Source organism: Neomonachus schauinslandi, chromosome 5 (genome assembly GCF_002201575.2).
Source record: "Neomonachus schauinslandi chromosome 5, ASM220157v2, whole genome shotgun sequence".
Lineage (NCBI taxonomy): Eukaryota > Metazoa > Chordata > Mammalia > Carnivora > Phocidae > Neomonachus > Neomonachus schauinslandi.
The window spans coordinates 30,430,717-30,446,120 of NC_058407.1; the positions used below are offsets into that span (position 1 = coordinate 30,430,717).

At 39.4% G+C, this 15,404-nt stretch overlaps 1 protein-coding gene across 1 annotated transcript in view; it reads left to right on the forward strand.

Annotated features, from left to right (window-relative positions):
- The window catches only part of POC1B (POC1 centriolar protein B), a 92,897-nt gene extending 77,864 nt beyond the window's left edge, over positions 1-15,033 (forward strand). The window contains exons 11-12 of the mRNA XM_044915362.1: positions 9,396-9,610; positions 13,671-15,033. Of these exons, the coding sequence (XP_044771297.1) occupies positions 9,396-9,610; positions 13,671-13,775 (320 nt within the window). The 3' untranslated portion in view covers positions 13,776-15,033. The remainder of the gene's footprint in view (positions 1-9,395; positions 9,611-13,670) is intronic.
- The last annotated feature ends 371 nt before the right edge of the window (positions 15,034-15,404 follow it).

The following is a 15,404-nucleotide window of genomic DNA, read 5'->3' on the forward strand; positions in this document are numbered from 1 at the left end:
TTTGAATGATTTAATGAATAATAAATAGACAGAAGGGTGGTTCTCAAACCCAGCTGTGAATATATACATATATTACTGTTACAATCACAGTTATTATTAATTGTACTATAATATTCACATTATGCTACATGATGAATAGAACAATAAATAAATACAATATTTGCTCTCCGAAAGATGTTCTGTAAAGCTTGCCAGTTTTCTGAATGTAGCTTTTGTTAAATGATTGGATAAATTCTTGTCTTAAAATTGCCTCTTCATAGCACTAAAACAAATACAGCAAGGGAGCTAAAGTCTTATTCAGTTGAGTAAAGCATGATGTACTTTGTGTGTACAATTTAAAAGAATTATCTCATGATTTTTAACACACAGTTCACTTCTTTTGAATCTGGCACTTGAAGAGTTTCAAGGAACAGAAAATAGGGCCTGTAGGAAAGGCCAAGAAATGGCATTATTTATCTGAGAGAATAAGCAAGCTCAGGAAATAATTTTTCCAAAAATATATTCTAAATAATGTCCCTGATTCTGTGATAACTTTGTGTTTCACAAAAATACTGAAGATAGTTATTTGAGGATATACTTTGACTTGTTGATTTGGTTGGCTATCTGTGTACAACTTACAATGAGGTTACATCCCAATATACTGCATTTAATACACCTAACCTACCAAACATCATAGCTTAGCCTGTCTACCTTAAGTGTGATAAGGGCACATTAGCCTACAGTCAGGCAAAATCATCTCACACAAAGCCTATTTTGTAATAAACTGTTGAATATCTCATGTGAGTTACTGAATACTGAAAGTGAGAAGCAGCATGGTTGAAAGTATATTGATTGGATTTCCCCTTGAGGTCGTGTGGCCGACTGGGAGCTGCCCAGTGTCACCAGACAGTATCCTACCCCATGCATATTGCTAGCTCAGGAAAAGATCAGAATTTAAAATTTGAAGTATGATTTCTACTGAATGTGTATTGCTTTTGCACCATGATAAAGTTGAAAAAATTGTAATTTGAAACATCAGGGTAAGTTGGGCTCTGCATAACTATTATAATGCTAACATGGTGGCGATGTGTTTGCTTTTGAAGCAATTGACTAAAATTGAAATGATACAGAAAGTACAGAGTGTAAGGCCTTCATGTAAGGATAACATGAAATTTAGACAATATTCCATGTTTTTTAGAATGCCATGTTTGTAGATAGGGTGGTTCAATGTCATAAAGATGTTAGTTCTCCTGAATAAATCTATAAATTCAAGGCAATTCCAATAAACATCCCAGGACGATTTTTAGTGAAACCTAAAAAGTTGATTTTAAAGCTCATGTGGAAAAGCAAAGGGCCAAAAATAGACAGTTTTAGGAACAGGGCAATTTTATTTATTTATTATTATTTTTTTTTATAGATTTTTATTTATTTATTTGACAGAGAGCGAGAGCAGGAACACAAGCAGGGGGAGTGGGAGAGGGAGAAGCACGCTTCCCGCGGAGCAAGGAGCCCGATGTGGGGCTCGATCCCAGGACCCTGAGACCATGACCTGAGCCTAAGGCAGACGCTTAACGACTGAGCCACCCAGGCGCCCCTGAACAGGACACTTTTAAAGAAATATGAAGGTTGGAGTTTCATTAAACTCTAAATGTGGTGCTGTTACAGGGAGAGACAGAGTCCACAGTGGGGAGCACATAGACCCACACAGATATAGATGACTGGTATATGAAAGTCCTGGCTTTGCAGTCCCACGAAGATGGATTAGTCACTGAATAGACTGCAATAAATGTTGCTGGGGCAACCGGCTAATTGGAAAAAATATATAATTATTTTCTTACTTTTAGCTACAAACAAAATCAATACCAGGGGAGTTAAAGGCTTAAATGTGAAAATACTTCAGAACCTCTAAAAGAAAACAGAAGAATATATTTATACACTCCTGGTAGGCAAGAATTGCTTAAACAAAATGCGAAATGCATAAATTACAAAAGAAGGTTTGATCAATTTGACTACATTTATGACAAAAACTTGTATGAATAAAGAAAATCCCATAAAATAGAAATGAAGACAAACAACAAAGTACTGGTATCTAGAATATATAAAGAACTCTTAAATATAAATTAGAAAAAAGAGGTAGACCAATTAAAAAGTGGACAAAGGATTTGAACAGGCAATCTACAGAATGATAATATACACATAAAATATGCCCAAGTTAGCAGTAATCATTGAAATGCACAATGAAATATTACTGATTTTGTAGAAAAAGGGGAACTTGCCTTCTGCTCATATAAGAGTAAGTTCGGACAACGTCTGGACAATATTTTGGACAATATTTGGTAAAACTTTGACTTAACTTTTCCATTCTAGAGAAACTCTCACACTTCTATGCAGGGGACATTTATAAGACTGCTCATTGTAGCATTTAATGCAAGTTAACAGTAGAGAGAATATATAAATTGTAGAATAGTCAATCAATGGAGTACTATTTGGCTGTGAAAATAAGTGAACTAGACTTAGCTGCATTCTCATAGACAAATCTAAAAATGATGATTAACAAAAAGTTCTACAAGGGTATACTACAAGACGATTTTATATGCAGTTCTAATACACACAAAAACAATTCTGTTGTTTAGGGATATCTACAGATGTGATAAAAGCAAAGGGATGTGAATTGGGATGATAGATACCACATTCAAGATGATGGTATTCTTTAAGAGGGAAAGGAAAGAAGATAGATCAGAAAAGGATACACTTGGTGGCGCCTGGGTGGCTCAGTCGTTAAGCGTCTGCCTTTGGCTCAGGTCATGATCCCAGAGTCCTGGGATCGAGCCCCGCATCGGGGTTCCCTGCTCTGCGGGAAGCCTGCTTCTCCCTCTCCCACTCCCCCTGCTTGTGTTCTCTCTCTCGCTGTGTATCTTTCTCTGCCAAATAAATAAACAAAAAATCTTTAAAAAAAAAAAAAAAGGATACACTTTATTTCTTAAGGTAGCGGAGAGGGCTGCATTATTATTCCTTATACCTTTTAATTGAAAGTTTTAAAGCATAGTTGGAACTTATTTAAAAAAGTTACTAGATAAAAAGAGAGGGATTCCTGATTCATTCAAAAACGTTAGTATTGCAGTGAGGTTGCATTTCTTATTCACTCATGTATTAATTTCCCTTGATGCTGTTGTGCCCACAGAAGGGGGCAGCTTTCTGAAAGGTGAACAGATGGCTCTTTTGAGACATGTGGGTGAAACTAAACCAAATATGGCTTTCCACGTCAAACTTCCATTTTTTCCAAGATGTAATACTTATTTGAATATAAAATATCTTTCAGAAATACATCATTGTGTAATATAGGCCTCAAAATTTAGATACATACACGCGTGCACCTTTTTTGAACAAAGAGTGAAGCGTCATAGTTTGTTTTTGCCTAATCGTGTAAGAAGTGAAACACAGAAGGAAATTTTTGTACAGATTTTATTTGTCCTACTTATATCCTACCTGTTCATGGCTTCAAAATTAATAAGCTTCTCTAGAGATGAGAATAAAGATTAAAGACAAAGACAGTTGATTTGTTGCGGCATCTGCCTTGTCCAAGGGGACTGGATTAAGCATTCAGATGTTATAGTTGATAGCTACATAGGGGTGTGTTTTTCAAGTCTTCTGACAAAAATGAAATTTCCAATTTGGTTTGAAGAAGAAAAATCAAAGCCCTCTGTAAAACCTTATCCCTAAAGCCTGAAGGCTCTTTCTTTGAGAAAAAGATGTATGATTTCTCCCAAGGGACAAACAGAAGTCTTTTTCAACTCAGCCAATGTAGTGTGAGAGACACAAATTTCACATGACATTCTCTGATTTTATCCCAGAGATCCTTTTAAATCAATAAGACTTGAGCAGGTGGGTATGTTTTTACAAGGATACACAGTACACTATGCAGATAGATGAAATAGAAGACTTGTGGTTTTCTTCTTCAGGATTTTCTTCCTAAAGATTATAGAAATTGGGAATGAATCTTGTGATGTGGTCCTCTGACAGTCCCACATGGGTGAGTCTATAGCTCCTTTCTCTGTTTTCCTGATTGGTTCATCCACTCCTTGGTTAACACAGGATTTTGGCCTCAAGGAGAGAGCTAAAGATAGAGCAACACTGAGTCACTTCTGAAAGACAGCCATAGTCTCTGTAGCAGGATTCTCAGATGAACTCAGTGACTGAATCCTTTGTGCTGATGGTAAACTCAGTGTAAAGCCTCCTGCCCTTTGGCCACCACTTCCTCCAGTCCTCCAATTTTGATAATTCATCAACCCCAGAAGGGTCACCAATCCATTGAGCCTCCTGCCTTTTCACTGCCCACCTCCTGTGTCTGTGTCCCTCTCTTCTACCTTAGATTCTGTGGTCCATTATTACAGCTGTGCCCTGCATTTTGAAGTCTTTGCAACTCTTTTCTTGTTTGACTCCCCCCAAGTGATCATAGGCCCATGGCTGTAATATTTACATGCCAAGCTCCCCAACTGCAAGGCAACAGAAGTTCCTGTATTTGGGACTTTTCCAGACTTTGTTCTATGTATCTCTTCATCTGGCTGTTCATTTGTATCCTTTATAAAAACTGGTGAATATATATATATATATTCAGATAACTCTCCACAACTTCTCTACAGAAATCTAGAGTCATATACTTCCAATGGCATTCATGACATTTCCCTTTGGAAGTCTAATGGGTATCTCAAACTTAACGTGCTTAAAATTTATTTTCTACCTTCCCCATTTAAAAAAAAATACATCATCAATGAAGCTATATCATAATATAACATGTTACCCAGCTTTATTTTTCTTCATAACTCTTGTCATTACCTGACATTACATCACATATCTGTATATTTATTTTCCTGTTTCACCCACTTGAGTATAACGCCGTGTCCACAGGATCTCTCTTGTTTATTCATTCCTTATAGTAGGCAGCCTCATGGTCCTTTAAAGATGTCCATGTCCCCATTCCCAGAATGTGTGAACGTGTTTTCTTGCATGGCAAAAGGGACTTTGCAAATGTGATAAAGTTAAGGATCTTGTGTTGGGGAGATTATCCTGGATTATCGGGGTGGATGCAGTAGAATCACTAGGGTCCCTGTAAGGGAAGGAGGGAGGCCCCGGGAATTAGAGAAGGCGTATGACAGTGGAAGCAGAGATTAAAGTGATGGGGTCATGAGCCAAGGAAGGTGGGGGCTTCTAGAAGCTGGAAAAGGTAAGGAACAGACTCTCCCTGAGAGTGTCCCGGAGGAACACAGCTCTGCTGGCTGTGGTTTTAGCTCTGTAAAACCTGTCTTGGACTTCTGACCTCCCGAGCTTTAAGTTCATAAATGTGTGTTGTTTTAAGCAACTAAACTTGTAATTTGTTATGGCAGCAGTAGGAAACGAATACAGTTCTGTATCTCTGCTGTTTGGAATTTTTCTGACATGTAGGTGCTAAACTAAAAGAAGTCGTTTGAATGAGTGTTATGTCTTCATTATTTTAGATTCCATATAGAGATTATTGAAGTTTCAAATTCATATTCTAAATGTTATTGAAAATAAATAATCCATTCTTTATTTGAAAAATAATATTTACCTTTATTTTTATCCAGGCAAAAGACATTCTTTGTTATCCTAGTCTATTTCAAGGAGGCATTTCATAAGTGTGTGTGTGTGTGTGTGTGTGTGTGTGTGTAGTGATTTGAAAATCTCAGAATATCCGGAATGGAAAGGACTTTGAAGGGCATTCAGTTGAATTTCCTGACCTGATGTTTGTATATTTTTCATAATATCCCCAACAAGTGACCATCCCATGTCTATTTTAGAATTTTCAGTGATGGGAAACTCACTTTAGCTGGAGGGGTCAAAACCACTTTTGGATAGATTTTTCTGACTTTTGCCTGTTTTGTTCTCTACTTACAGAATTAAACCAAGACTAAAAACATTAGTTATAAGCCAAAGCTGACTTATTTTAACCCATTTATTAAAGATATATCTGAAGTCCAAGTCTTTGATTATCTTTACATGTGAAATGCCTACTTTTGCAGAAAGTCTTTATGCTCGGCCATCAGAAACCATCAAATATGCTGGAGGGGGAATGGTGAATAAAAATCAAGAAGTGATCTGCAGATTTGCAGTTATGTGGTAAATGCTTCCATTGCTCTCTCATAGGAGGGACTTCAGACAGTAATTTTTAGTAGAGAATGGTATTGGCTTAACTTTGGGCTTTAACTTGTCTCCAAATACTGTCAAATTATTAATATTTCCATTTTGTTGATGGCTCAACTGATACAGGACAGTGAATTCAGTGAATTAGAATCCGTGAACTCAGCTCAATAACTGGTGAGCCCTATCAGTGTCTCATGCACTGTGCTGGACGCCTGAGGAAAAAAGATGGTAAAGTGATGGCTCCTGCTCTCAAGAGACTCTCTCACAAAGTAGTTGGGAATATAGACATGTAAACACAAATATAACAGGAAATGACAGTGCTCTACTGTTGGCAAGCATGATGGCTTACGAGCACAGAGGGGCACCGGTGATTAGTTCTGGCTTGCTGGCCCAGACAGGGAGTGGGTGGGAGGGAAGGAGGAGCAGGAAAGAAGGGGAGAGGAAGGAAGGGAATAAAGATAATGCATGAACTTATATGGGTAATAGAGCAGCACAGTATCTTGAATGTTCCCTTGTTAATTATATAAATAGTAATAGTTTAAATGTGTGGACCTTGATTGCATTGTTGAATGGTTCATTTCCTGATAAAAATTTGCTTGCAAATGCCACGATTTTCACTTTCTATTAATGTATTTAAAAAATTCATTCTCAGGGCACCTGGGTGGCTCAGTCAGTTGGGCGTCTGCCTTTGCTCAGGTTGTGATCTCGGGGTCCTGGGATTGAGCCCCGTGTCAGGCTCCCTCCTCAGCAGGGAGTCTGCTTCTCCCTCTCCCTCTGCCCCTGCTCATGCATGCTCGCTCTCTCTCTCTCTGTCAAATGAATAGGTAAAATCTTTTAAAAAATCAAAGAAATTCATTCTCTAATGTAAGTGACAAATGAAAAATTACGCATTAATTTTTCCATGGCATCTCAACAATCTGTTAAGAGTCAGTTGTCCTGGTGCGCCTGGGTGGCTCAGTCGGTTAAGCGTCTGCCTTCAGCTCAGGTCATGATCCCACGATCCTGGGAATGAGTCCCACATCAGGCTCCCTGCTCAGTGGGAAGCCTGCTTCTCCCTCTGCCTCTCCCCCTGCTTGTGCTCTCTCTGTCTCTCTCTCTGTCAAAAAAATTAAAAAAAAAAAATCTTAAAAAAAAAAAAAAAAGAGTCCGTTGTCCCCAGAATGTCAGAGGTTTTGTATCTAGCTCTCAGGACTATCAAAGTTGTTGGCATCAGTCAACTCTTTATCTCTTATTTTATTTTGTATGTTCAAAGGGAGAGTCAAGCCTTTTAACCTGTAGCTGTAGACATAGGGTGTCTCAGCCACTCAGATTTATTCATGCCCTTGGTGAGGCTGCATTTCCCATCTTTGAGATGGCCAACCAGGGGCCTAGCCAAGGAAAACTTAGGGGTGGCGATTGCCCTACCATCCTTCTGGATGAAGTGGTTTCTCAGAGAACTATAAGCTCCACAAAGGAAGTTACCACATCCCTCTTGCTCTTTGCTGTAGCTTTCATGCCCAGCATAGGAGGCCTTCGTTTGCTAAATCAGTGAATGAATGAATGATTCTTACCTCACTGTACTTCAAGTGTCGGCAAGTAAAGTAGGAGCTAAGGGAACGTGGTGTGATTGCTTCCTTTTATGGAGCACCAAACCATCGCTGTTTTGCAGTCTTACAGTCATGGGTGTGCTCCTGGTTCTTTTGCGTTCTGCACTGCCAATGATGAGCCGAGCACCGCGGCGGTTCTAGGCCTTGCTCTGTCTTAATTCTCTGGCCACTGCAGAATCTTCGAGAGCAGGCCTTGCCCCATACTCATATTTAACATCGGTAGATGCTTGGTGTGTTGTTGGTGCTTGGTAGGCATTTACCAGGGAGAGTAGTAGCAGCTTGGAGGTAGGAGAGGGCCCGGGTGCACTGGGAGCGGTGTGGGTGGCAGCCTCACTTGCTGGACTTCCGATAGCCCAGAATCTTAAACGTATTTTTTCCCTTCTCAACTTCTTTTTGAATTTCATAAATGAGTGCGTTGAAGCTTCCCCAAGCCATGCAGCTCTCCCTTTTCCTATACAAACAGGATGCAAAGTCAGAGTTGGTTGGTGGGAAAGAATCTGCTAATTTCTAGATTCCAATACTTCTGAGAAACAGAAAGAGCCAACGTCAGTTGGCTAATGTTGTGGGATGTGGGATGGAGACCTCGTACTTTTCCCCTCTCTCTGCCCATACCCTGGGCTGTTTTTCATTCACCTCCACATGTCATATGATAGTCATTTATTTGTTGCTGGTCCCAAACAAGAAGACCATTATTAAGGCTGTATTGAGATCTTTTATGGCTTAGACTAAGGGTCTTAAATCTTTCCTTTGTCCATTTCCTGTTACCCTTTCTTCACTAACTACCCTGACTGCAAAGCCCTGGAGTTCAAAGATGGTTGTTTAATTAGCTTGAGGCCTTTTCCCATGGATGGCCGGAACCATTCTACAGCATCACTAGTGATATTTGCATGTACATACGGAGGTATGTCGTGACCCGTGTGGAAAAGACTGTCTTGGTTATCTGGAGCGTTTGGTTTCTATCTGTGAGAACAGTAATAAAATCTGTATACAGGTGGTTAACGTATTCAAAAGTATTCAAGTTCCTGCTAAGTCCTCTACTGTATTTACGTACCACATTTTGTTTCCACGGTTATCTGTTGGTAGATATTTGTGTTTCCACCTTTTGACTACTGTGAGTAAAGCTGCTGTGAACAACGGTGTACAAGTATCTGTTCAAGTCTCTGCTCTAAATTCGTTTGGACATCTACCTAGGAGTGGAATTGCTATGTCATATGGTTTATTCTGGGTTTAACTTTTTGTGGAGTTTCCTATAGCAGCTGCACCTTTGATAGCCCCCCAGCAACGCATCAGGGCTCCAGTTCCTCCACGTCCTCACCCACACTTGCTGTTTTCCATTTTTTAAAAAAATAATAGTCATCTTGATGTGGTGTTTGTTTTTGCTTAAGAATTAGACTGCATCTAAAAGTCCTTTTAGTGGTAGAACACCTCATCTAGCAGACAGATACATACAAAGTGTATTTCATGTAAAAAATCCAGGAAAATTGTGAATTTGGTCTATTCGTTGTTAGCTTTATTTTCTCCCTGCAATTGTAATTTTTATAAATTGTAGTTGAGGATAAACAATTAAACGTAAGCTGGGTATTTAGAGGAAGAATATTAAAAACTTACATGTATATCATGTTGAGGTTTGGAAAAGGTAACTCTTCCTCTTTTCTGTGATGTCAAAGACAAAAGATACCACCACTGTTAGAACCTTAGCAGACAAGAGCGAAGAGATCAGCGGATATTTCTTGAACCCTTCTTTATTGCCATCGGAATGTTCACCAACATCCTTGAAAACGAGGACAGAAGACATGAGTGACCTCCCTTCTGAGAGCCAAAGAAGCATACCACTCGCCGTGACTGACGCTTTAGAGCATATTATGGAACAACTCAGTGTTCTGACCCAGGTGGGCTAGCATGCTTTGTACTTAGGTTATACAAAACAATGCTGGTTACAGCAGGTTGCAGACCTAGCAAAGCCGTGGGGAAATTTCTTAGAAAGGCTAGCTCAAAACAAAAAAAAAAGAAAAGAAAGGCTAGCTCAAGGTGGCAAGCAATATAGCAAGGCATGCTCTGCTGAGCTGCTATAGTAAGATCTTTTAGAGGTAAGATCAGAGCCCACGTGTACACATGCATGTGTGCATTTACACACACACGCACGCACGCACACACACGCACAGCTGCCCTTGTGCTCTGTCTGCCATCTGGAGGCCAGAAGGAACAGTGGAGACTGGGAAGAATAGCGTGGTGCCCCATGCTATAAATGTATATGATTCTGCTCAGTAAGGTTTTACCTGAAGATTTTTGATGTATTGTGTTCAGATTAGGACATTATCAAAGAAATATTTGGGGCCATGAGAAAAATGATTAACAATTTCTGGTTAGAATGAAATTTTGACAATGTTTATAGTTCTTCACTGTGAAGAACTTCTCATTGTCCAAGATATAACTTTCCTCATTCCAAAGCTAATTACGTTGATGCTGTGTGCTCCTGGAGGGGATGGGTTTTGCATACCTGTTTTAGAATATTACCTCGTCCTTTGATGCCTTTTTACCTTTGCAAAGAAGGTATACTGTGGATCTTTATATACCAAAGGTCTTCCAACTCTTGGTCAGAAGACATAGGTGTCATTTAAAGGAGGTGGTGTGTTGGGGCGCCTGGGTGGCTCAGTCGTTAAGCGTCTGCCTTCAGCTCAGGTCATGATCCCAGGGTCCTGGGATCGAGCCCCGCATCAGGCTCCCTGCTCAGCCAGGAGTCTGCTTCTCTCTCTCCCACTCCCCCTGCTTGTGTTCCCTACTAGCTGTCTCTCTCTCTCTGTCAAATAAATAAATAAAATCTTTAAAAAAAAAAAAAAAAGGAGGTGGTGTGTTGAAATGGATACATCAAAGGTTTCTCCTCCAGCCCTGCTGATTCAGTGTTTCCTCTGAAGAAGTCTTATTGTTGCTCTGATCTGTAGAATGAGGTTGCCAATATTTGTCAGAGCAGACCTTGCTACAAGTTATACAGAAAGAGAGGCTATCATGTGAGCTAGAGGGATGGCAATTACTTTTCCAGAATACATATTTCAAGTTGAAATAGCTCTTGCATAGAAATCATCTCATTCTGTTCTCAACACTGGCTGTACATTGTAGTCACCTGGGCAGTTATAAAGCATACATATGCAGACGGCCAGTTCTCATCTCCAGACAATCCATTGCGACTGGGCTGGGGTAAGGCCCTGACATCTGTCTTTTTAAGTACCCCATACGATTCTGTTTCACAGCCAGGGTGTAGAGCCACTAATTAAATGAATACTAAAAACCTGTAGATCACATCTCAGGGCCTTTCGAAGCAAGAGCCATATATGTGGATTTGGAGTCCTGACAGATTGTGGGAAAGAGCCATGTGAGTACTTGGAGTCATCACAAGATTTGTTCAATGAAAATCCTATTAAAATCACTAACTTTCACTTTGCAGTATTGTACTGGAGGTGACCTTCTCTGTATTTATCATACACTTCTTCCCTTTAAAGGCAGCTTCCCTTTCGGCCTCATGCCAGATTTAGTTTTGGTTGGCTTATTTCCCATATTGCCACAACTTCTTCACCTACACTGTCATATTCAATGTCAGGTCCCTCTTAGAGCCTCTCCCAAGTGAATCTTTCCATTCTCTATTCCTTCAGCCTCATGACCCATCTTTCCTTCTTACCTGATTCAAGGTTAAATGAATCATTTAAGATTTACTGAATGTCTCTATGATTTTTAATTTTGAAAGGCTGGCTTTCTTTTATAATTAAGGAGGTTAAAGCAAGCACAACACACTTGCAAAATAGAAACAGTGAATCTGTGGGCAAGTAGCAAGTAAAATAAACATGTTCTGATTCACTTTAATTACAGATGACTGAGCATCTCCTAACTCACTCACAGTGTTTATATCTCATCTGCACTGATAAATGGAATTAACCAGTGTTAAAGGTGTTGCTAATATACATATCAACAGCTTTAGCATGTGGAATTGTGATAATGTATGTAAAGTATATAGCAAAATGCTTGGCCCATATAGGTACTCAAGAAATGGTAGAAAATTTTATCAGCATCATTTTTTTTAAAGATTTTATTTATTCATTTGACAGAGCGAGACACAGCGAGAGAGGGAACACAAGCAGGGGGAGTGGGAGAGGGAGAAGCAGGCTTCCCGCTGAGCAGGGAGCCCTGGGATCACGACCCAAGCTGAAGGCAGACGCTTAATGACTGAGCCACCCAGTCGCCCCTATCAGCATCACTTTTAATTAGCCATAATCTATAGTATGGAATATGAAAGCAAAAGCTATTAAATAATGATATTTTTAAAATGTTTACTTTCGGAGGATGATAGGGAATCAGTTCATTATCTTAAAACTTGTTGACTAAAATAATCAAACATTTATCCTGCCTTTCCTATATGAACTCTACCACTGGATAACCAAGTAGTAGATGAGGAAAGTGTCTGTTATTTATAAATTATCCCAGCTAATAGTTTTTTTAAATGATGGAATTAGAATATCATTTACAATGCTCAAGAATGAATAGCTCTAGGCATTCAGCAGGTCCAACATTATGAGAAAAGAAATGATCAAACCTTATTAACATGCCTTCTAATGAAATAGACCACTACCTATAGTCTTAACTATAGGTCTTATTAGATCCATAGTCTTGCAGATCTAATCTGAGTCTAATCCAGCCTTTGAATCCAGCTGCCAATTTATAGAAAATATAGAGAACAGAACAGACTGACCTGCACCCTTAGCACACTATCCTTAAAATTCAGAATGGTGGAAGCTCTGCAGATAAACTCTATTCTAAATGGCCTGAGTCTGTCAACAGACAAATTGTTTAAAAAAAAAAAAAAAAGTGGGGGGTGAGGATGAGAAGCTGTAGATTAAAAGGAACTTTAAATGGCATCTCAAACTTTGAAAATGGGTAAGACAAAATTACAGTGTCTAGGAATGTACACCTGAACGATAAAACCATAAAGAACGTAAGAAAGCAATGACTATAATGGTCAGGAGAGTGGCTGTTGTCGGGGGGAGGGCAGGAGTGGGGATTCTGAGAGGCCTATGGAAAGAACGCTGGGGTGGCTGGCAAAGTAATAGTTCTGGACCTGGGTGCTCGTTATCAGGGTGTTTTTCTCATGAGGATTCATTCAGGGACACGTTTTTTTGTGTAGCTTCCTGAATCCATTTTATTTTATAATAAAAAGTTTAAAAGAAATCTAAAAGATTGAAGATGAAGTAGTCAATATCAAATTAGATTTGCCAAATGTAGAAGTAGCCATTTGTGTGTGTGTGTGTGGGGGGGTCATTTGCTCATTTATTAGCCACAGGAGTTAAAAGAGCTAAGATTCATCAAGTCCTATGTACCAGGCACCCGTGTAAGCATTTTATGTGCCTTACTTCATTCAGTCTTCCTAACAACCCTGGGAGACACGGTCATTTTCAAGGTGTGAGAACTGATGCTGGTTATTCTAACAATTTAAAGTAAACGAAGGATCCAGCTGGTATAGTTAGGATCCATCATGGATTGGTCGTGACAGAGTGACAAGTGGTGACGTATAAGTAGGCCCTGGGCTGGGCTTGTGGTGCCCCGCCCCCCCGTCCTTTCCCCCCCACACCGCCATGTAGCCTGCGGGACTGCACACAGGCCACCTGTGGCCTCCTCCCTGGCTTTGGTGCTTCAGGAGACCAGACAAGAATGGTCTACAGAGGCCTCATCTTTTACTCTTTTCTCACCAAAGGCATCGGTTTTTATCTTTTCCTCAAATTGCTTCATAATGCTTTTTGCCAGTGGAAGGGCCCAGAAGCAGAACACGTTCTGGGGCTGATTTAGGAGCCCCTTCCCAGCAAAGGGGTGGACATTCCAGTTCCTGAAAGGATCTCCAATGCAGAAATGACCGTCATTGTCCTCACCGCCAGGTCACTAGGTATTGATTATTTTGTCCTCCTTTTGCAGACTGTTTCAATCTTGGAGCAGCGACTGACCTTGACAGAGGATAAGCTGAAAGACTGCCTTGAAAATCAGCAAAGGCTTTTCAATGTTATCCAACAGAAAAGTTAAATAGAAAAATATGAGCAGAGGCTTGATAAATGGCCACATGTACATGTGCTCAGGAGGGTAGTACAAGATGCTTCACACAACACACCCATGTACTCACTATCATGGCATTTCTTAAAAGGGTGAACAACAGAACAAAAGGCAGAAAAGGCATAATGACTAATTTAAACACACAAATCAATGTCAAGGACTAATTCAAATCATTACCATTTATGATTGCAGTAATAAAGTGGTAAGTATTCAAGTGGCTCTGTATTTTCCCCCATATTATTGTAAATGCCGGTTTTCGTTTATAGTCCAAATCCTGCCAGGAAAGTAACCAAATCAAATTTCATTGTTAAATCATTTCAACTGATCACACTCAGGTGATTCCTTAAAGCAATGGATGTGTTTCCTTCGTGAACAACACCCTTGGGGTGAAGTAATGCAGTTACCTCTAAAACTGCATCCTGTATGAGGAGAATGAATTAGTTGTCTGATTCATGTTTCTGTCAGCTCAAAAAAAAAAAATTTTTTTTTTATTCTTTCTTAACAATGTCCTGAAATGATGATCTTATAAAATTCCCAAAGCACAGAATTTCCACAGCAAGAATACGCTTATATACATGACACAGGGCAGTGGGTTTTTACTTCATTTATGGTGAACATGGCTTATCCTTTGCCCAGCCTGAAAGAAAATGAAGAACTAGAAACGCATGAAGCGCACGTCTTTGCTCTCGTTGATGGGCGCACAGAAGGATTTGGGTTGTGTCCAGACCTATGACCCCAGGGTACAAAGATGGCGCTAGTGGGGTTTCAGTATGCTCTGATGCTTGAATGACATTTACAAATACACACACACATGTATGTCCACATGCTTCAGAAAAGTTGTTGCTTAGGGTGATTTGGGTGGCTGAGTAATAAGTATGTATAATATTCACATCATTGTCTTCCTATTTTTTTTTTTAACGAATGTGATTTAAAACAAAATAAAAATGAGCCTGGCATTCCAAAAAATGCTCAGGGTGATTTGGTTACAAATTAGAATTTTGTTTTATCTAAAAAAAAATGAGATTAAATTGAAGAAAAACAAATTAATTTTTGCTTGCTTTTCTGTTAACCTAAATCAAGAGGTGGGTGAGGGCAGTCTGTATTTATGCTGTCTGTCGGTAACATGGGGAAAATGCTATCTATGTTTTGAAAAAGAAGAAAAAGTCAAGTCCTATTTATGTAGGAGTCTGTGTTTATAAATTTTTCCCAAGCAATTTCAATCATATCTATAAGGTGGTTTTTTTAAAAAATCACCTCATTGTGTGTTTTAAGTGCCTTTTTATATTATACTAAGTGTGAACTTGTAGACATTTTCAAAAGTTTTGTAAAGACTAAGTGGCATTGTATTTTTATAACCTCATTCAAAAGACTAAGATATGAAATGTCATACTGATTTTTGTTTACCATCTCTTAAGCTTCAAACAATAAAAACATTTTACCTTTAAAAAAGTTGTTCCTTTCTTTTTAAGTGGTTGAAACCTTGAAATACTAAACTTCCTATGCAGCTCAGTCACCTTTCATTGTGCATAACAATCTCCTGGGGCATTTGTCCAAGTTTCCTGGGCCTTACCCGGTTTGTAGGATCACCGGGTCGGGCGGGGC